The sequence below is a fragment of the Ptychodera flava genome, chromosome 15 (genome assembly GCF_041260155.1).
Source record: "Ptychodera flava strain L36383 chromosome 15, AS_Pfla_20210202, whole genome shotgun sequence".
Classification (NCBI taxonomy): Eukaryota; Metazoa; Hemichordata; class Enteropneusta; family Ptychoderidae; genus Ptychodera; species Ptychodera flava.
In genome coordinates, this window is record NC_091942.1 from 4898652 (window position 1) to 4920189 (window position 21538).

The following is a 21538-nucleotide window of genomic DNA, read 5'->3' on the forward strand; positions in this document are numbered from 1 at the left end:
GATCAATTTGGCAAGTATTTACAAATCCCTGATCAACAAGTTTCAAGAGACATAGAAGTCCTCAAAATTTTATATTACCACTGTCATACCCAAATATGTGTTTTGAAAATTCTGCAGGTCAATTCTTCATGGTCTGCTATGGCTTTATACTGATTCATCCATTCACCTGGAGTTGTGCACTGGTCCAGATTGCCATCAAATTTCAGAATTGCTGAAATTGTTTACAGAATAACTGATTTATGTTCCTCCTAGAATGGCTTAAAAAATCATTGAAAAACTTTCACGATAAGCCTTCTAGACTGATACTAGAGAGATGTTGTACAGTACAGCCACCTAAACCGTTATTCTCATCAGCAGAAATATTTCTTTTAACCTGCCTACCCTTAATTCCCAGTGAACAAGTCCATGATCATCATTGATAACATTAGGTTTGGGCCAAACCATGGTGGTGAAAGGGTTAACCCTTTGTCTCTTCCTGGATCTGTAGGAACCTCTGGAACCGTACACTTCAACTCTTCATCTCCACTATATAGATGAAGAAAAACAAGGAATGTATTCCTGTCTTGTCCACTACAATGGTATCGACATCATCACACATGCCTTTGGTATTGTCCTCCATGTAATCTCTAGTAAGTAGTAATATCTGTGATGTACCTGAGTCATTTCTACATCTAACTTAATATTGATCTTTTCTGTCAGGAAAAATCTCTTTTTCCTCAGATTCATCAGAGTTGCTTTCATAAAGAATGTGCTTGGGGTCTAATTTTTCAATACTTTTCTCACCTGTACCACTTGTGGGGGCTCATTTTGAAGCTTTTGGAGTATGAAAAATGTACACCATCTTGGGTTTTCTAAAATTGAACATTTTATCTTTACAATTAGAGTTAACAAAGGGTTACATTCGTTTTGAATTAAAATGTCACATAATTTCTTTCTCCGGAAGCAGACTTTCCATAGTGACCCTTGGTTTCTTTATACTGTAAAACTAGAAACTCCATTTCAATTTGAATCAAACAGTTTCAAATAAAAATTAAAGTGTCTGTGAATGACGTTTGGCGATCATATGGTCAAAGATGAAATCCTAAACACAATGACATTTTTTTACCCCATGTTCATCTGTGTTTCAAACTCAGTCTGTATTTTGTATTTTTTGTTGACAGGTGATTGGCTGGAAGGCAGTGCACTTGGCAGTTTGATACTTTTATGCATATTCCTCACTGTGGCACTGGCCACTATACTCCTCATTGTGGTGTCTTGCATCACATGCTTTCGACACAGGTAAAATCTAGTTCAGGTTATTTTAGTATTTGTGCTACTCCTTAGTGTTGTTCTGTTTGGTGCAGGTCTTAATAACCGCAAGGGTTCAAAGGGCAAAAATCCAACACAGTACAACAAAGAACGCTATGATCATACAGAGGAAATATAGAACTTCAACTACATTCAACGACATGAGCTGAGCACTGGCAATGATAAAGTAACAGCCAATTTCACTTGACTGTGCTGATGCAGTTTTTGGTATACACACATTGTGTGCATGGAAACAATGATGTGTTTTCTACGAGGAAAATCTCATAAAAGATATGCCCTGTCATTAAACTTATCAAGTGGTATACCGGTATGTTTGTCCACAGTCCCTCTATCCACCGGTCTGGAAACGTGGCTGGTTTCTTTGTGACACTCCGTGATATGAACCAACACACGATTCACACCTTAAACAAAGGACACTGACAATGTTCAACTGGCCGCTATATCGATGTCGCTACCCCACGATCCTATGACAGCCGCAATGTGATCGTTCAAAACATGACGTTTGTTGGTTGTTATTTTCAGAATATCACAAAACATTACAACTTGTTCACTTTAGAAACACTAAACAATTTATTTTTTCATTAAATGGGTAACACTGCCCCTCTAGATAAAGCTTGAAAGGGACCACACATTATGGTTGCATTATGATCACGATCGAAAAACAAAATGGCCATGCACTGTTCGCAAGTGTCATGGACTATTGCCCGAAATCAAGAAGACAGGCAAAGTCAGCTGAATATAACATCGACAGCTGAGTAGTTCATTACCAAACTTGTTATTGTGTTGACATGATAGCATTTTGTAAAATGTGTTTACTGTGCCTGAGCGCGAGCGTACGTATCGAGAGTTCGCCATATCACAGTCCCTCTAGTGGATAGAGGGACTGTGGCCATATTGACGCTACATGGAAAATATATATGCGAAAAAAATCTACGTGCATTTCTGCAGTTGTCGTTCCTATTCTGCTCAGTTAACAGACATAATTTCACAGAATATTACACAGAAAACATATTTAGATCATATTTGGAGGCACTGACTACTAGCATTGCAAGAGAAATGGACGACAAATTTTCCGGTGTGTTTCCAGCCGTGCCTGAGCGAGCGTACGTATCGAGAGTTCGCCATATTGACGCTGCATGGGAAAATGTGCGACCACACAACTAAAATCTACATGCATTTCTGCAGTTATCTTTCCTATTCTGTTCAGTTAACAGGCATGATTTCACAGAATATTACACAGAAAACATATTTAGATCATATTTGGAGACACTGACTACTAGCATTGCAAGAGAAGGAGGACCACAATTTTCCGGTGTGATTCCAGCCGTTGCTTGTGCTACGTACGTCAACACAATCGCAGCGGTCAACCCCAGAAATTATCGCACACTATCATCATTTACGATGGCATAAGGATCACGAAAAACACACACCGGTTTCAGGATATGATAATTTCTGTCTTCGTGTCGTAGATAGACGCAGAGAACACTTAATAGAGCAAAAACAGCGAAAATTCGAGAAAAGCGTACACACAATCGGGACTGTGGCATGCAGGACAAACCCAAGCTACGCATTATCACGTGACTGGCCCTCGTATCGCGGTTCGGCTGTTGCGGTCTAGGTGATTGACACCTTTTACAATAGGCGTTTCCAGACCGGTGGATAGAGGGACTGTGGTTTGTCATTTATTTGAAACTTTCATTTCGTTAATTTCTTAAATGACCATCCCAACCAACAAAATGTAGATTATAATAGAGGTCAACTTTTATGACATTCTTATCAATTTTACATCTGTTGTTTATTTTTATCCAGAGTACGTTGTCTGCAGTCACTATACAGCTCCCTTGGGCATTTTGTTCATTTCGGAAATTACGATGTGAAACATCCAAACGTGAATATCATCGATCAAGTGAATAAAACTTTCACAGAAGACTTCTCACCTAGCGAAGCGGTCAAAGTCGAGCGCAAGAGGGCTGAACAACGTGAGAAAGAAAAACAAAAGAAAGGTCATGGCAGTGAAAAGACATCAGGAAAGAAGAGAATTTTTAATCCGATCTCTATACTGAAGAGGCCGAAGGAGTTCTTTTCTAAAATGAAAAAAGTATCCATTGATGACGGTAAAAAGTCAGCAAAGAAAAAGACGGATCAAAGTGAAGCTGGCAAGACATCAGTTGCCATAGAGATATCACCATCTGCTTCAGTAGTCACACGGAATGTCTTACCTCAGCCTGCGTCAACGCCAACTACAGTTGCGTCTCATCGAGAGCAAGAAGTGATGGTGGATGTTGCTAGGAAACCAAGTGAATCTTTGAGCCGGGAAGAAATTGCAGAGCGTCGACTTTCACACACCATGTTGACAGGGAATTCTTCAAGCTCAAGTGACGAGGATGACACAAAAACCAAGAAAGCGAAGATACCTCCCAGGCCAACAGTGGACACAAGTCGCATGTTTGGACGTCGAAAGTCATCATCTGGGGCAGCCAACATGCTGGCCACAGCAATCATCAGGTCACAGACAGATCTTGAGAATGTTGAGGAAGACTATTGACTGTAGACAAGGCAAACTATGAATGAACTTATCTGAAATAAATGACTAAAACCCTTGTCATGGATATCTCCTTTTAACAGAAATATACAAATGGACCAGTTTTGACAAACTAACTTTGTCAGCTGCTTTTGAGATTTCACTTAATTTCTGTCAAAGTTAACAATTAAATTGTGAGTGTGATGAAACTAAACAACTAGTGTACTTGTTTTCACAACCAGGTAACAGGTTTATTCAGGCAAGAGAATTTTCAAACACATGACTCTCTCATAGCAGAACCTTTATCACAGATATCTACAAATTATTACAAAAGCCTTTCAGCCAGAAATCATTAAAATGCATTTTACAATATCGTCATCTGTCATACTGCTGAGTATTGTATTCCGAATGGTTTATCCATGCTTTCAAAATGCCCTTCTTTGACCAAATAAATTAAATAGTACCGGTTATATGAGACTGGAATTATGTTTAATTATTATAGTTGAGACTGACATGTTTCAAATTGATAGCTGAGATTGGACAGGGGACAATATTCCACCAATTCTCACAGATGTAACAGGTCTGTGGAAAGAATAGGATTACCCTCGATTGAGTGCGGGTATATTAAAAATGTCCTTGATTCCATGACAAATGTAACATTTTACAGCTGGTTTCACTCAACCCTGCTGGTATAGTACATGTTCATGACACCTGCCATGTTTTAACCAGCAAAAATAACAAAAAGTCTTATAAATGAGATGTGCCGTTTCCATTAGACTAATTATGGCAGATAGACTGGAAACACAGCCGTATGTTTCCCTCAAAAGGATGTACATGGATTTGTTCTCTCAAAAAGTATGTGTTACAGTTCTCCCAGGCCATGTGAAATCTGACATGTTCAGATTTATTCACATTAAATTTTATTTACTTGTACTTAATTTCATTTCTTATACAGTGTGATACAAGTAAAGTATTTTAGCTGTATAAATGAATATGTATTGGACATGTATTCGAAACTTACTTCTCTTGTAACATGGGGTGTCCAGCTTTAATCATACAATGTGTGCCTGCTGTTGGCCTAAATACATAATTGAAACGGCATCTCTTTATAACTTTCAGTTATTGGTTTAGGTAAAACACATGGGTTCACATGCACACAGTGTGTATTTACCAGGCAATGTATCGCCAGGGTCAAGTGAAATCTACCGTAATATGTTACTTTTGTTGTGGAACTAGGAACTGTTTGGAAATGCCAGGACCATAGGGCGGGTTGAGTGAAATAGGCTGTACTGTATACATACTGGTAGTTGTTGTTTCAAGTCCTTGAACAGAAAAAACAAGCAAATTGTTTCCTCAAGATGAACATTTTGACTATAAATTTATATTAACATAATCGTCTTTTTTTCAGTTGACTTCTCTGTAGAGAAAAGGAAGTCTAAATCACCACACACACACACACACACACACACACCACACACACACACACACACAATACATTGCTGTTTCTTGTCTAAGGTAAATTTCAGTCACATCATTGATACTTGCCTCTTTTTAATCACTATCTTCAAGTTTTTGATGCTTGTCCAACTATATGCTGCTAAAAATATTATGTGGTTTGTACTGAATTTTGGCCCAGAAAAGTAAAGAAATCTGCTGTACTTGCTTTTGTCATTGACATTTCTTGCTAACTGTGACTTGAAAAAAAATGCAATTTTAAATGTCCAATAATTTTACAAATTGTTGAATTTCGTTGCAGATGTGTTGATACGCTGATCTCAGTCCAAAAACTAGCAGTTTAGATTTGTAAGATTGTTTCAACATGTTGTGCAGCGCTCCTTGTGCATCAACTTGAAGAATGCATGTCATCTGAGTCCTCTCACCAGAACCAAAATTGGAAGTACTCTGTCTCTGTCTGCCAGTGGGAGGAGCTGGTCGCAGAACAACACCAGACAAGCCCACAGGGCAAAGATAGCTGTCCTAGATAACAAAGGGAGAGAGTCCTTTGAATGTCTCTAGAGTACATATTTAAAAACTTTGCCGTAAATGACAGTAACGCTCCTTCTGCAACATAGATGCATATTAAAAAGCAGTTATGAAGTTATGAAGTCCCTTCGTACAGTTATTGTTTTGTTTGTTTTTTTGAATCGGTCAGTTTTCAGTCTTTTGCTAAAAAACAATTTGGTTGCCTAAACAATACGAAAAAAATCTAACACTTGAAAAACATAGGGCCAAAGTCCCTGAAGCTACTATAGACATGGATACAAAATTAAGTATTTCCTGACTGTATGAAATTATCTCACTGAGGTCATCCTAGGGACTTGTAAACCAAATATTAAAGCTGTCAGACCAGCGGTTTTGAAAGAACAAGCAACTCAACAGTTGACAGAGCTCTGCTGTGTTATGTAGAGAATAACCTTTTGTGACTCATGTATTGATGAAGAAGGTGGATATCTTTGATAGCTCATTTCAGGATGGCCTGACCAAAAATGGAAAAAAATTCCGTAAAAATACAGATTTGCATATTTCATCAGACTATATTAGTCTATAATAGCAAATAAACGAGAGTTAATTACATTCTAATGAAAGTAAACAAGACTTGCTTAAATCAAGATTTACGTCATAAAAAAACAGCATATCTGTCAGGTTATAAAGAATCTTGAGCTGGTTATCTTTTAATATCAGTATTTTCATCCTATTAACCAAGCACATTTTAACTTTCAAATTAACATTGTAAGTAAGTTCTGATGAATAAGTTGAGATTTTACCTACTCAGAGAAAGCACACTGAAGAGACAAATGTTTGAAACTTAAGAAGTTCAAGGTCATCAAAAGCATTATAAGGAATCATGTTACACTTTCATTGCACTGTTTACACAGATTGCATAATTGCTATAAATAGCACATGAGGAATCTTACAGCCCAGCTTTACCATAAAAACCCTATCACTTTGACCACTCTTTTAATGTACCACTCTATTTTTTTCCTCAAAAAGTAATCTTATTTTATCCTTACCAAGTCAACCATAAATGGAAATTAGAACTTTCTCTATCTCTATTTATTTGACCACCCTATCATGACAAACTATTATGAGCAATTTCTTTTAGATAACATAAATGGTGGTTCAGAATATATCAAAGTTGGGATTCAGGAAAGTTGCCTTTACATGTTTTAACCCTCAATTCACTATAAACTGTCAAAAAAAAGTTGAACTTTCTGATAATTCCACACTAAAATTATTTTGGCTTTAATGATTTCCTAATAAATTCAATTATTTAAAATCGTATTAATTATTTTTTTCTGGGTGAATTGATAGGGTTTATACAATACAAGAATTACATACAATGTAAGTCAAACTTTGACCAAAAATGACAAAAAAATTCCTTAAAAATACACATTTGCATATTTCATCACAATTTGAACAAATCTAAGTTGGGTTATCCCTAGGGACCTGTATACCAAATAACAAAGCTGTCTGACCAACGGTTATGAAGAAGAAGATTTTTTACCAAAAACACCTGTTTTGGCATTAATTTGCCTATTTTCAACAATATCAAAAAATTAAAAAAACAGTTTCTCAAAATCATATTTTTCATCTACACAACAAATATCAAATCAGCAAGTACTGCGGTTCTCAAGATATTTGAGTGGACGGACGCCTCACAAACGGACATACATACATACATACATACATACATACATACATACATACATACATACATACAGACTGACGACGGACGCCGGACGGATACCCATCCCAATAGCTTCTATAGACTATAGTCTATATTAGCTAAAAATGATTTGCTCAGTCTCAAAGGTAAAAGTATTTGCTTTTGGACCATATACTCTAACAACTCCATACCCGAACATGAAGGGCTAATGTCTGTTAGTGTGTATAAGATGCAGAATATGCATACATTTTTCAGTACACCTATTATAGTTCTTGATAACAGCTCATTGCATTATCTGCAATGCACGACAAACACAGCAGCATTACTATTCTATAGGAGCTTTGAACTGCGGAGAGTTTGAAGTCGATTTCCAGACAGAAGTCAACTCAAAAAGTTTACACAAGTTTGCTTAGACAAACTCTAAGCTTCCTCAGTCCTGTTGTACTGTTGAGCCAAATTGTGCAGTTTTTATGTACAGTGATCTGATTGAATATTTTAGAAAGTCTGTATCAGTGTGACTGGAGTCTTATTGTACTACTGGTAGTTTGCTTTGTATTTAGTGACCAAAGTTACTAGGAGAGACCCCTGACAACAAGAGGTCCATAAACGCAGAGGTTTATAGTAAAGATGAAAACAAAATGCAAAGCTGCAAATTGATAGTTGACAGTTGTTCATACAAAATTTGTACATGTAATGGTATCACAAATATTTGTAAGTCACATTTTCATGATGTTATGTTTTGAAAGTAATGGCTCTCAAGCTCGGCATCTACTACCTTAAAATGTACAACTTGAATACCTTATACGATGTACCATTGACGGTGCCAGGTGTTAGTTGACCCTTACCTTGGGAATCTTAGCCTGATCATGTTTGACGGATACAAACATGAGTCCACAGGTATCGGTGTTCATCACTGGTCCTGTGAATTCATACGGCAGCCAGCTTTTGAGAATACAGCAATATCTTGCTGACACATGCGGCAGGGGGATATCATAGTGACACTGTGTCACAACTTCTGACGGATATTTGTTCAGCTCTTGCAATACCATTTCATCCCGGAATGAAAAATCAAACTGTTGAAGAAAAAAATTAATGCTTTGTAAAGTTATTATAAATTGTGTGATACGATGTTTAGGTATATTATATACCTCTTCCAGATATCATTTTACGGATCATATTTACATTATTATGACTGATAAATATCATTTTTTGAAAATTGAGGGTAGATTATCAATATTCTAGGAATTTCCTGGACTAAATTTCCTGGACTTTTCAACGACTTTCCCTGTTGCTTTAAAATTCAAGGATTGCAAGGATTTTCATGGAGTGTCTGCCTAATATATTAAAAGTTCAACCTTGCAATCATAGCCAGCAGTTTTAATCCCTTAGGGTAATACTTCAACTCTTTCGCCACTGAACTTTGGGGCACAACCATTGTGTACAAAGGGGTGGCAGCATTCCTGTACAGGAAAAGGGGGAGTGGTGCTGGGGACAAAACGGTTTAATCCAGACTTATTTACAGCCTTAATCTTACCTTTCCACCTTTCTGAGTTGATCTGCTGAGAAATTCATAAACTATGTCACAGGATGCATTGACAAAACCATCGATCTGAAGTAAAGACAAGAAAAACATATGTAAATGTTTGCATGTGCGACGTTTAAGGGACGGATCATTAGATTTTGGGTCATGGATTGCATACATTGCTTAAAGCAATGCATACGGTATTCTGCTGACTTTTGCCATGTTTTTTCCATACCCATTCCCAATATTTAATGGTTAATCACTAAATAATCGCGTGATCAGCCAGGCCGTGTTTATTTAAGCATGAAGCCTCTCTTATATCAAGAACCATACATCGTAAAATTGATATTGACTACTGTAATATATCATGCCAGTACATTGATGGTACAAATACAGCAATCTGATTGGTTGAGACGTGAAAATAACAGTGCTACATGCATGATATAGCACAGTAGAACATGTGTGAGCTTTCAATTAGGGTAGAACATGCCGTGCAGATAGACAGTCGGACTCTCAAATTTCTACAATTCTTTTCTGATCTACCACTTGTGGGGACTCATTTTAAAGCTCCTGGAGAAAGAAAAACTTTAACTGTCTTAGTTTTTCAAAATTCCAAAATTTTATTTTCCCCCATAGAGTTAACACAGGGATGGAGGCAATTTTGAATTTCAAATATCGCAAAATGTTGGGTAATTTGTTTCGCTAGTTGCAAACTTTACTAGGTGACCCCTGATTTTTATTGTTGATTTGGTAAGAGAATGGTTGAAAGTTTCATGCAGGAAAGTTTGAGTAAAAGTTTAAATCTTTCACTTTCAAGGCACATACTACCTTACAGAAAAATCCTTATTTTAATATTTCATGCGAGAATTTCATAATTGTTGTCATTCAATAGCAATAAACCACTTCTACAACAGCTATACACTCAGCTTTGACCAGTTCACATTGTACCGGTATATGAACTCCCTATGGCTTGTGCATTGATCAAAATCTCATGGTATACCCATCGATGGATTTGGTTCGTTGCTTGATTCAATCAATACCTTGACAGTGGCACATTTGTTTTGCTCAAAGGCCATCCTTGCCACAGTGATGCCGTCTTTTGTGTCTACTTTCTTCCATTCCTTGTTGTCTCTTGTTGCCATGGCAACCAGATCACACCATTGCTATGGGAAGTTATCACATGAGAAAGTTTAAAAAAGTTATTTCAAACAGTGAATGATTTTGGACAGACACAAACAAATACCATCAGGTTAGCAGTGGTAATGTTTTACTGCAGCATGTCATGCCAGCGATCAAGCACCATTGGAAGCAATTTCTCACGTGTTCACAGCTTAGTTTGATTGATTCAGTGTATTGCATCATTGGATGACTTACAGAGGTAGCTGTGTCTCTTGCTTTGTTGTGAAATAAATGTCTGACACAAACTAGATTCAGTTTGAAAGTCTCGGTGCTACGATTTGTGCAAATCTTTCCACAAGCGATGGCCCTTCAGTAAGTTCAATCGTATGGTTGCAGTGGTACAATAGCACATGTAAAAACCAAATGTGATGTTTTCAATTTTCAAGTTTATCTTTGCGTCAGGGTTCATACCTGTTTTCTCCAGACAGGATCTATATACTTGCACACTTCAATACCAATCTCAGATGATGAGGTAAAGCTGGGCTGATAATCAAAGAAAGAACATTTAATGTCCACAGTTAGATCACAGGGTCTATGATCAAATACAAAATTTTTAATGTCCAAAATTTGGTCATAAATAAAAATATTTCCTGACGACTCCTTATACACATTTAGAAAAAAGTTGCACCAATGACGCAATGTTCCATTTTAACAGAATCTACATACATATGTAACATATTGGTAACATATCTTGAGGTATAATTGAAAAATTGATCCAACAAATTAAGTAAATGACTCTAAAAATATAAATATCCCAACAATCTCATCAACTAAATAGATCTGGACCATATCATCTAGAGGAACCTTCAAACCAAATATTATACATTATAGCCCAAACAAGGGACTTTGTGCCCAAGGGTAGAGGGCAAATGGTCTCCTGCCTTGACAGTCCTTTGTTTGGACTATAATGTTTTTATTACACTTCTCTTTTACATAGTTTTCACTCCAAATGTTTGGGTTTAGTTGCAAATGACAATCACATGCTTATTTCCATGTTAGGCAAAAATCCATCGAGAAACAATGATTTTCACTGTCAAATGGTGCATTGATATGTCTAAATAACTGTGCAGTTTATCAATGTTTAATGCATAATTTTCTAAAAAAAACCCAGATTTCCTATGCAAAACCCCTAATTTTAACATTTTTAAAATCCCAAAGTTGTCAAGCTTAAAATAGTTTCAGTTCACTTTCAGGCAAATGACAACTGTGCCGCTGGCGAATTCATCAACAAGTTACCATATAATCCTATAGATATTGTGACATTCAATATATGTGAGGCATGTAATACGAAAGCTATTGCTGTAGATGAGTTGCTTCAGTCAACGAGATGTTTTATCAATAAACTGGTCCTAAATATTTACACATACAAATTCAATTTTATACATGTAATCACTAGGTGAAATATAACTACCATCTTCTCTATGAACCTACAAACCAAACTTCAATGCTACCAGACAATGGTTTTCTAGGAACAAAAAGTATGAAGGAAAAATACATTTTTTTTTCCTGAAAACCTGCACATTTTATGCTAATTTGATTACTTATATGTATTAATAGGGCTATTTATATATGCAAATATCAAAGTAACTGAATCAGTAGTGTTTGAGCTTACAATTTTTAATTATTATCACATTTTTAATCTTTATCCTGCTAAGTTCATACCTCACTATAGTCAGTCACAACGTGTCCAATATGTTGTATTTTCAAGAACATTTTGAATATTAAAGGTTCCGAACACAGACTTACTGACTTAACATACTTTGACATACTATGCCAAGTACCGGTACATATACAGATATATTTTGACTCAATACCGCTTTTTCATGACTTATATGGCGAGTGACAGGGAAAGCAGGAAATGACATCCTGTTTTGTATGGTTTGGGACAAGCATGACATCTTCAAATCAAATGTAAAATGATACATGCAGTCATTTGAAGACTTTGCAATAGAATGGTATCAGGTGGACTGCAAGACAGACAAATACTCATCCGTCTGTAAAGACAGACACTGACCATTTCTTATAGCTCCAGACATTGTACATACATGTATGAACAGTAAAACAGGAGCCCAAAAAAATCACTGAAATCAAAGCTACTTCAAGCACGGTAAAACTGATTGGTTTTGCTCTTTTCCTGCACCGTGCGGTAAAAAACCTTTATTTCATTCATCATTCACTTCACTGACATGTAACTCTTTTACTGACAGGCTGAGCAAGTTTCAGGGTCATCTGTACTTTATTTAACCTGCTCACCCCTAATTCCCTGTAAACAGGTCCACAATCACTATGGATGACCCTGGATTTGGGCCAAACCATGGTGGTTAAAGGGTTAATCAGTCAACATCAACAATGAACAAATTTAAAGTGAACCAATTTGACCGTTTTCACATTTCAAGCTCATTCGCATATTTATGAAAGTAGAATATTCATTTGAGCAAAGCCCATCTGCAACCCATGATGCATTATAATAAATATTGAGGTGATATGTATAGCAGTTTTGAGGTGCTTTGTGTGGAATGGATACATCTACATGCTTATCTTCAAACAATTGCACTGTCTGATCAAAATAGTTCTTATGCTACGGTATGACATGTTTACATCAATAGGAGCAAAAAATTTCTATCAGCATCAAGAATTCAACAAAACATAATAATAAGTTGATAAAATGTAAAATTATGACTGTACTAATAACCTGTCTTTTGTGAGCCTTGAGCCGCACACTTCTTCGTCTTTCTTCAGTCCGAGACGGTGGGGCACCCTGTAAGCTGGAATTTAAAACTTCCATCCACTCTAATCGGTCGTCTTCACTCTCTTGTAAACAAATTGAACAGAAAATTTAATCAATGGCACTGAGTTACACTTGAACAATAATAAGCTCATATTTAAGAATCAACAAACGAAATTTAAAAGCTGCAAGATAAATGCCTTGCGTTTTGAAGGAGAGTGTGTTTTGACCATAAACAAAAATCAGCAAAATATTTACAAATGTAACATTTTTTATCATTTGTGCAAATTTGTCATTTGAACAAACTTCAATGAAGGCATCACCAAGGACCTAGCTAAATGTTTTCTCAGATATTTTAGTCGTAAGGTCAACACAAATTGCTGTTAACTTGGTTATGATCTTGGTCAAGAATTTGAATATGTTTTCATGGCATCGTTAAATTCACGATCGATTTCCTAGATTTTATACTCTGCAATATATTCTGTATAGGCTACTTTTTCCTTATAACCAATTGAAATGCAGAGTTCATGTTAAAAATCTGGAGAACAACTGAAGCTTAGAAGCTTAATATTCTGGAAATTCTCTCTCAGAAAATCACTTTACGGTAAGCATTACAGTAAAAATGTTATGCACACTACCTGATGATTTGCATTATTGTATTTGCCGTTTTTATCTAAAACGAATGTTTCAATTATATCATGTGTTTTCACGTTTTGTTTGTGTCATATATTTTGTAGTTTTCTGTCAACTTGAAAACATGTATATTTCTTCCGTGTCTGTTATTGGACATAAGCCTGTTGACATATGTATGATTTATGAATGAATGAATAAATAAACAATTGAATAAAACAAAGTTAAAAGCTGTCTGTATACTTTCGATGGACAAATGTGAAAACTCTTAAATATTAACATATGCAATTACCGGTACATGTTAATTTGAACATGAGTTAGAGCATCCCCAAGAAAATATAAATCAAACATCAAATTGTGTTATTTTTTATCATTTTCACATTTTCTCATCTCATTTGAATATTGGAACAAGATATTCATTTGAATAAAATCCTATTTACAACCATAATACAGCAAATATTAAGGCTGTACATGGAATAGTTTTTACGATTTTGCAATGGACAGTAATACAGATATACTGTTCATGGACATGGACTGATACCATTTAAGCCAGTTTGGAATTTTTCTTGAAAATCGTCAAATATACATGTACATCCACATTGTTTTATCACTGCCAGTGATAGTTTTTTTGTTTTCTTCTGGGAGCATGAGGAAATGCTCAGCACATGGTTGTCAACACTGCCTGTATACATGATGTATGCAATGCCTCTATTATTGTGACAGTGGACAGTTTTTAAAGTCTGGACTCCAAGTCAACTGTGACAATGCAACAAGTGGGAGATCCTCCTGATTCATAAAAAGAATAAAAAAAATTGTTTGATGTCTCTATAGCTTTGCAAAAAATATGCCCTCAAATATGGCCTCAAAATTTGCTTGCTGCATGTGCAACTTTGCCAAAAAGAGAAAACATTTAGCTAGGTCCTTGGTGATGCCTTCATTCTCTGGTCTCAATGCTACACTCTTTTATTTACCACAGCTTATGTAATATGTCCTGGTAATCCCATCTTCTACCATTGGACCCAACGCAAAACAGAATGGCTTTTTCTTGACTGAGTCATCCAGATACGTCGTGATGTCTGTCAATAAAGTAAACAACACCTTATTTATTACACACGTACTGCATAGACAGAGATAGATAGAAGTATGCTAAATTTGGATAAAGGGAAGTCCATTAAATCAAGAAACAAGAAAATATGTCTGTTTGACTTCCTATATGACTCAGAAACTTCTAACTCTCAGATTTGAAAATCATTGGTAAAATTTCCAACACAACCACAATGAAGGAATTAGGTAAACATTTAGTCCAAGAAGGCTAAAGATTCAATTAAAAGCTATACATGTATATCTGAGCAGTTACAGAGAATATAATGACGCTTTGACCAAAATTCAGGAAATTGGCTTTCAAAATTTACATTGGCAGATTTTACCATTGTTTGAACAAAGCTGAGCGAAGCCATTGTTAGAAGACTAAAATTGACATTTGAAAGCTCTAAAATGATAACTTCCATAGGAGTAGATATTTTGAGCAAAGATGTGGGGAAAATCCCAAAAAGTACAGATATGAAACTTTAGAACCATTTTGACTAGAACTGAGAGGGATCATCCATATAAAAATTTTCATTGAAAATGTTCAAAAATTCCCTTATTTACATACACGTGAAACCATTATGCTCATTTTAAGAAACCTGAACTGGAGAGCCTATGAATAAACATAAAAAGTTATTGTCAAAGACATCCCCACTTAGTTAATGAATTTGGAAACCACCGACGGAAATGATGGTCATATTGGATTGTATCACAAAACATGGTAAATTGACATGCATATGTATGACATGGGGAGTAATTTTGATGCATGGATGCATTCACAGACCTGCAGACACAGCACATCCTACCAGTATAAGTTCTTTTGGACTTTGTTCATGGAGACTAAAAAAGCTGCAGCAATGGGTTAAAACGCGGAATTCAAATGGATTATTATTGTATAAACAAAACCATGTGCACAAACGAACACAGAAATATTTGAATTTCTATACATGTTTGTACACGTGAGTTTGTTTCTGCTGGCATCAGGTGATCTCTTAGACATAAGAGATCACCTGAAGCCAGCTAAGTCTGCAGAACACCATGCCTCCTTATTGTTCCAGAGTAGAGCCTTTGTTACCAGCATGTTTGTGAAAATTGAGTGCAGTGCACAAACAAGTTGATGGACGCAGAATGATGCTGTCAATCTGAGTTACCAAATCTAAACTTACATTTATTTGTCAATGGCACTGTCCCCTTCAGTCTGACATCTTTGTTTTCAGGTTTTGTCCTGCAAATAAACATCTTCCAATTCTGTGAATGACTCCCAAACTAACAAATAAGGCACTGCAATTGTCAATTACCGGTTAATGATTAAGGTAGTACGGTACTTGCCTTGAAAGTCAAAGACTTAAATTCAACCATAATTCTCTTACTGCGAAAGTTCGGTAATAGAGAAACAAATTACATGTACCTGACATATTTGAAATTGGAAATGGCCATCATCTAAGAAATTAAGTCTATGGTGGGGAAAAATAACATTTTTGATTTTGAAAAACCGAAGGTGGTAAAACATTTTCCTAAAATGAGCCTCAACAAATGGTGGATCACAAAAAGTTGTAAGAAATTGAGTCTGAATATCTGTCCCTGAGGCGCATTCTACCTTAATTGTGATCTTGTTCCTTTCAAGACCCCACTCTCCTAGCAAACTTTTTGTGATGTTCAAAACCTACTTAGAATTGGCATTCAGTTGAAACATTTCAATCAGAATACATGATAATCACAGCAACAATACCTTCAAGTTTAATGGATGAGACAATATGACACAGAACTCTTTGTGTAGGAAGTGCAGGCAGACTCAGAAATTACCATCAAAAAAAGGCAAAGCCAAGTCAATTTTAATGATAATAAAAGGACAGTACGGGGAATGAATCTGACAAGGAACGGGAGACAAAGATTCTGATTCTTAAATAATTTTGGCCTTGGTTTTAGGCCTTTCGTGTTTTCTTGGTTCTGAGGGCTGTCCAGGATATGTCTGACCACATGTGATTATGCTTTTAAAGGGCCATGACAACAAACTCTTTGAATTACATGTATTTTGATGATGTTTTCCTACTGAGCTAAAATTAGTTCATGCAAATGTGCTTTCTGTAGGATTAGTACAGGACGTCGTGTTACCGATGACTGACCGGAATTGACTGTGGCAACTTCATAGAAAGTCAATGTTAAAAAGGAGCCATACTCAAAAATGGCTGCCTATCGATGTACAAATTGGTGGTCTTTCAGTGGCATGGCATGGAGCATATAAACATTTGACTCCTGACAGAATAACATGTTATCAATAGGAACACATGGCTTTTAATGCCCATGACTCGCATGTTGTATCAGGTTTTCTTCGTAATATGACCAGTGTTTGGAAAATGGCAACAAATGTAAAACAAGTGAAAACTCTCCTATTTCCTTGTCCAACTCTGTACTATATGAATGTATATAAATGTAGTTTTTATGTTGTCAAAGCTGAGAAAAAAAAAATCAAAAAATGTGCCATACTGGGAACTTCCTATAATCTTGTGTGCATGTGTAATGTCTTGTGAACTCCCTAGAACACTCAAAGATATCAATCAGAATAGTAAAATACCTTCAGAAGGAGATCAGTCAAACCTGAATAGATCCTGGAATGTCAGATTCTGAGGGTCTCAATACTCATCAGGAAACACTTTTTCTCAATATTTCATGATCTCTGCACAATTGAATGGCCAAATATTAGCAGCTGGCATTAACAGTAAGATACAAAAGGGCAATATCACTATTAAATGAGGAAAACTATGCAGAAGATATGAAATGATCAGACCCAAAAATCTATCACACGTCATATCTGACTGCTGAATGTCAACTTACTCATTTTCATAGTAAGCTAGGGAGACCACATCACCATTCTGAGTCAAAACAAACCATCGCCTCTTCCAATTGTGCCGACCAAACACTTTAGTCCCACTTTCCTTAACACACCAGCCCTGTTTAATGAGGACTCCTCCGTTGCCACTGACTGTGAAAACAAAATTATCATAGCATTTGTAAAATATAAGGAACAATAAGCAGTTGTACAATTACATGAAAGCCTATACACTGAAATGGTTTTAGTAAGATTTGAGAAATTTGGCTGATGCATATGTATCACATCTCAAAGGGCAAGTACTACACATTTAGGGGATATTTTTGAGCTTTAATAAATGCTCTTTCTTTAAGGAAGTCCGTAGAAACTGCAATATACTGATGTGTCTGTGAATTGCGTTTTAGTGAGCTTTAAGCAGCTCAGCTGTTGTATTATACTGGTATCTGCAAATTAAAATACAAAAATTTAGTGAGTATTTATACTTGGAAGACAGATATGTTCAACAACTCAACGATCACTGCCTAGTACATACATGTAGAACAAAGTTTACTAAAATTCACTGGAAAAGAAGAAGACCAAATCATTTAATTCAAAAAGTGTGCAGCATTTTTTTAATTTCTTGAACACCACTTTTTATGTGCCAAAAGATGATATTACGAGCTTTGAATCAGTTTTACTGATAGCTATAGCTGTGCACAGTATGTGCACAAGTGATGTACATAGTGCACAACAAATTGACAAGAAAATTCATTAGTTCACAGGCAGCTGAGCATATGCTCAGGATGAGAGAAATTATCTGGTGCAGAATGATTATTCAAAAATTTCCATATTTCTATTTGGAAAAATGAAAGTGTCATGAAACTTCTCTGCTCAGATGATATTATGCCAATGGATTGGATATTATGCAGAATGCAGTTTTGTGATGGCGTAAGTTGTAATCGAAAAATGTACAAGTATCATAAAGGAAATAGAAGCAATGGTTTATCATAATTATATTACCGTACTCGTCCGAGTATAAGCCCCCGGTTCGGCAACACTAAACAGCGGTAAAACTAGGGGAGGGGCTTATACTCGAGCAACCCCATGTTATCTGGCATGGACGCTTAATTTATGCTAAAAGGCCCCCTAACAAACTCACAATGCATTCAAATCCCCCCCTCAAAAGGAAGGCAAAATGTGGCCAATATAGTGCTTTGTCCAAAAATATCAAGTCACATTGGAGTCTATTGGGCAAACATTTTTCCCATAAAAAACAATTAAATTATATCTGTACATTTATATGTGTTTGATAATTCATGTTAATGTGCTTTGCAAACCGGACACTAAATCAGATGGACCTGGTAACTTAAAGCGCAGTGGTCATCACGCTGCGCATGCTCCTGAGGGGTCCCCCCCCTTGTTGACAACATATCCAAGAATGCCACACGAGGTTACGGGTTGATTATTATGTTTGCGATATTGCCGCTGATATGGCGGCTGATTTGTCACAAGCATACCAACTTACCAAATCTAATATGCAATAAAAGGTCTGCTGAATATTGAACAGTAATTACACGCTGGATTGAGATCACATTTGATCATGATTTTCTTGAATCAGTTGAATGGGGCTCGCTCGAGCCGTGGAGCTAAACACTTACCCGTGCGCGTGTATATGCCAACAGACTGTCAATGACCGGGCTCTGGTGTACGACATCGCTAGCAATGAAGAGAACTTTCATTTCAAGAGGCCCAACAGGAGTACAATTGACAAAAACGCAAGCTACAGAAATCTACAGCTCGCAGAGCAATGCCCTCTACAGCGAGAAACATCTGTTCCTTGGTCTGCATGAACGTCGATGTCAAGAGAACTGGGCATATGGCGCGCTACACTCGGCTGTGGAGAATCCAACTCAACTAAGAAGTTTACCCAGTGTGGGGGGGGGGGGGGTGTGCAAACGAGAATTCCGAGTACAGGTATCAAGTCAAGCGAAGGACCTTTCATAAGTCTTCTTGTTATGTGGGGTTTATCTCATTTGAAAGAGGATTCAGACCTACCCGGCAATCAGGAGGAACAGCAACGAAGTTTGCGTAGCACTGGTAGGCCTATACTAGCTAGCCGTTGGATCTCTGCCATGACCATGCACAGGATCTCATACTTCCCTATGTGTAGCCGGGCAATTTTCCTGCCGAATGCCGCGAAAACCCGCTCGTTTTGTCTATTGTGTCCTGTCATTTGACTATTTCTTGCCACTTATTACTAGAAGAAGTAAGAAATGGTGATCAACAGTGGGTCGTGGGCCAAGTCGTTGCGAGGCCGGTACGTTGTGCAGCAGGTTGTGGGACCGGATTCTCTCATACATGTATATCCATGTACGTCAATGCGGTGACCTTCTCCCTTATCGAAGCAACAACATCTCCATGTCCTGCTCTGGCTTGCAGATCATGGTCTTAAGTGTAATTTTTGTGTTCCGTTAGGCATTGTGCTTGTTGCTGACCCATTTGTTCACTGTGACTGCATGCAGTAAACTCAGCGACATAATGTGCATTGTCTCAATGTTCGTAGCCTTACATGAGTTTATAGATAGAAATACACCACTGAAGTTCGTTTCCGATCTTAATATTTTACTATTGCATGATGTTGAGTCTTACAACGGCGTTAACAAAGTGAGGGACCGCTCCCATCTCACTCCAACTGAAGTTGAGAAGACTTATGTTTACAAACATTTATGTTTATCAACAAAAGAATCGCGCACGCGCAGCGCGACGACCACTGGGCTTTAAGGGTTGGAATTCGGTTGTGCTTGGACACTGAATAGGTTTTTGGATTGGCCTGGCTCTAAAATTGCGTCAGATCACTGTGTTGTAAATTGTGGTCACGCTTACGCCATAAATGCACCTTCAAATCAAAGTCAGTTGTGCTTCAGCGACAAAATAGGGGCCAATTTTTAGTGGACATGTAAAGATAATAGGGTTGTCATGACGCAAAGACATATCCAGAGTTCCTCAAAATGACGCATTTTCCAGAAATACATGTTTGATAGACACTGGATAGAGGGAACACTGAAGTTTGGAGATAGACCACAGGCCAGAAGTTGGAACTGTAGGTCTGAAGCCTTCTCTCTCCATTTCTGAGCGAACCAGCCCCTTAACTCAATCCTGCCCTGAGCCTAGGTCTGCGTGGCAGGGCTCTGTGTTACCATGGATGTAATGGTATTACAGGCCACCGATGTGGTTGGAGGCCGTGTATAACGCCGGTAACACACAGCCATGCCATGCAGAGCTACCCCCTGAGCCTAGCTGCAGTACAGTAGCTCGAGGTTTTGCCTGGGTATTTGGGTCGGACGGCAAAACGTCCGACCCAAATACCTAGGCAAAACCTCGAGCTACTGTACTGCAGCTACCCTGAGCCCTGATAGAAACGTGGGTGTGTAAATACAGACCTGTCGTAACATCATAAAGCCTAGAGGGACTCACCGATTTTTATACATGTAAGCCTAACATGTGTAACACTTACATTGACGCTGTGTTTGGCGTGGCATCGTCGCCATCGCAGTTGTAACATCAGACCATATTATTTGACTTCACTATCGTTAGGTGGATGGAACGGTTATGGCAAAACTTACGACAACGGCGGTCTCTTCCTGGTCGTGATATTTCCTGGCAGTGACAACAAGGCCGCCTTTCGGGTCACAAGGTCATTCAAACGAAGAAATCGTACCCGTTGATTGAGTACGCCCTCAACGGTTGATGCAAGCAAATACTGATGTTCTCGCTGGTGGTTTCTCAAAACTTTTTACATCACTAATGCATAAAAGGCTTATTAAGTATCTTGAGGATAATAATCTTATTTCTCCTCTCCAGCTTGATTTCCGAAAAAAACAAACGTAAGCCACAATGTTTTTTTTTCTGTTAAAAACTGCTATTGATACAATGTTCTCCACGAAAAGATTAAAAAATTCCGCATCAAGCAATCTTTATGTGGTATTCGTAGACTTTAGAAAAGCATTTGATTGTGTTCGGAGAAAAGGCCCCTTTTTAAAAATGCAGAGGTTGGGTATATCTGGTAGCTTTTGTAACCTCCATAAATTTTATAA

General features: G+C 37.2%; 2 protein-coding genes across 5 annotated transcripts in view; one reads left to right on the plus strand and one right to left on the minus strand.

Moving 5' to 3' along the window:
* Nucleotides 1–4299, plus strand: part of LOC139150969 (uncharacterized) — a 33849-nt gene extending 29550 nt beyond the window's left edge. For all 3 annotated transcript variants that reach the window (XM_070723456.1, XM_070723455.1, XM_070723454.1), the window contains exons 19-21: nucleotides 488–629; nucleotides 1161–1278; nucleotides 3118–4299. In XM_070723456.1, coding sequence (XP_070579557.1) covers nucleotides 488–629; nucleotides 1161–1278; nucleotides 3118–3853 — 996 coding nt within the window. In that variant the 3' untranslated portion in view covers nucleotides 3854–4299. The remainder of the gene's footprint in view (nucleotides 1–487; nucleotides 630–1160; nucleotides 1279–3117) is intronic.
* LOC139150973 (uncharacterized) lies at nucleotides 4056–21171 on the minus strand. 2 transcript variants are annotated; one of them, XM_070723463.1, is made up of 10 exons: nucleotides 20959–21171; nucleotides 17471–17618; nucleotides 15805–15863; nucleotides 14524–14628; nucleotides 12890–13008; nucleotides 10609–10680; nucleotides 10059–10181; nucleotides 9031–9105; nucleotides 8342–8569; nucleotides 4056–5806 (listed from the first exon to the last, which is right to left on the minus strand). In XM_070723463.1, the coding sequence occupies exons 1-10, from the start codon at nucleotides 20990–20992 to the stop codon at nucleotides 5543–5545; spliced, it is 1227 nt and encodes a 408-aa protein (XP_070579564.1). In that variant the 5' UTR covers nucleotides 20993–21171; the 3' UTR covers nucleotides 4056–5542. The 2 variants fall into 2 exon arrangements, with proteins under 2 accessions (XP_070579564.1, XP_070579563.1); XM_070723462.1 differs by having other exon boundaries at nucleotides 20919–21151.
* Nucleotides 21172–21538: the final 367 nt, after the last annotated feature.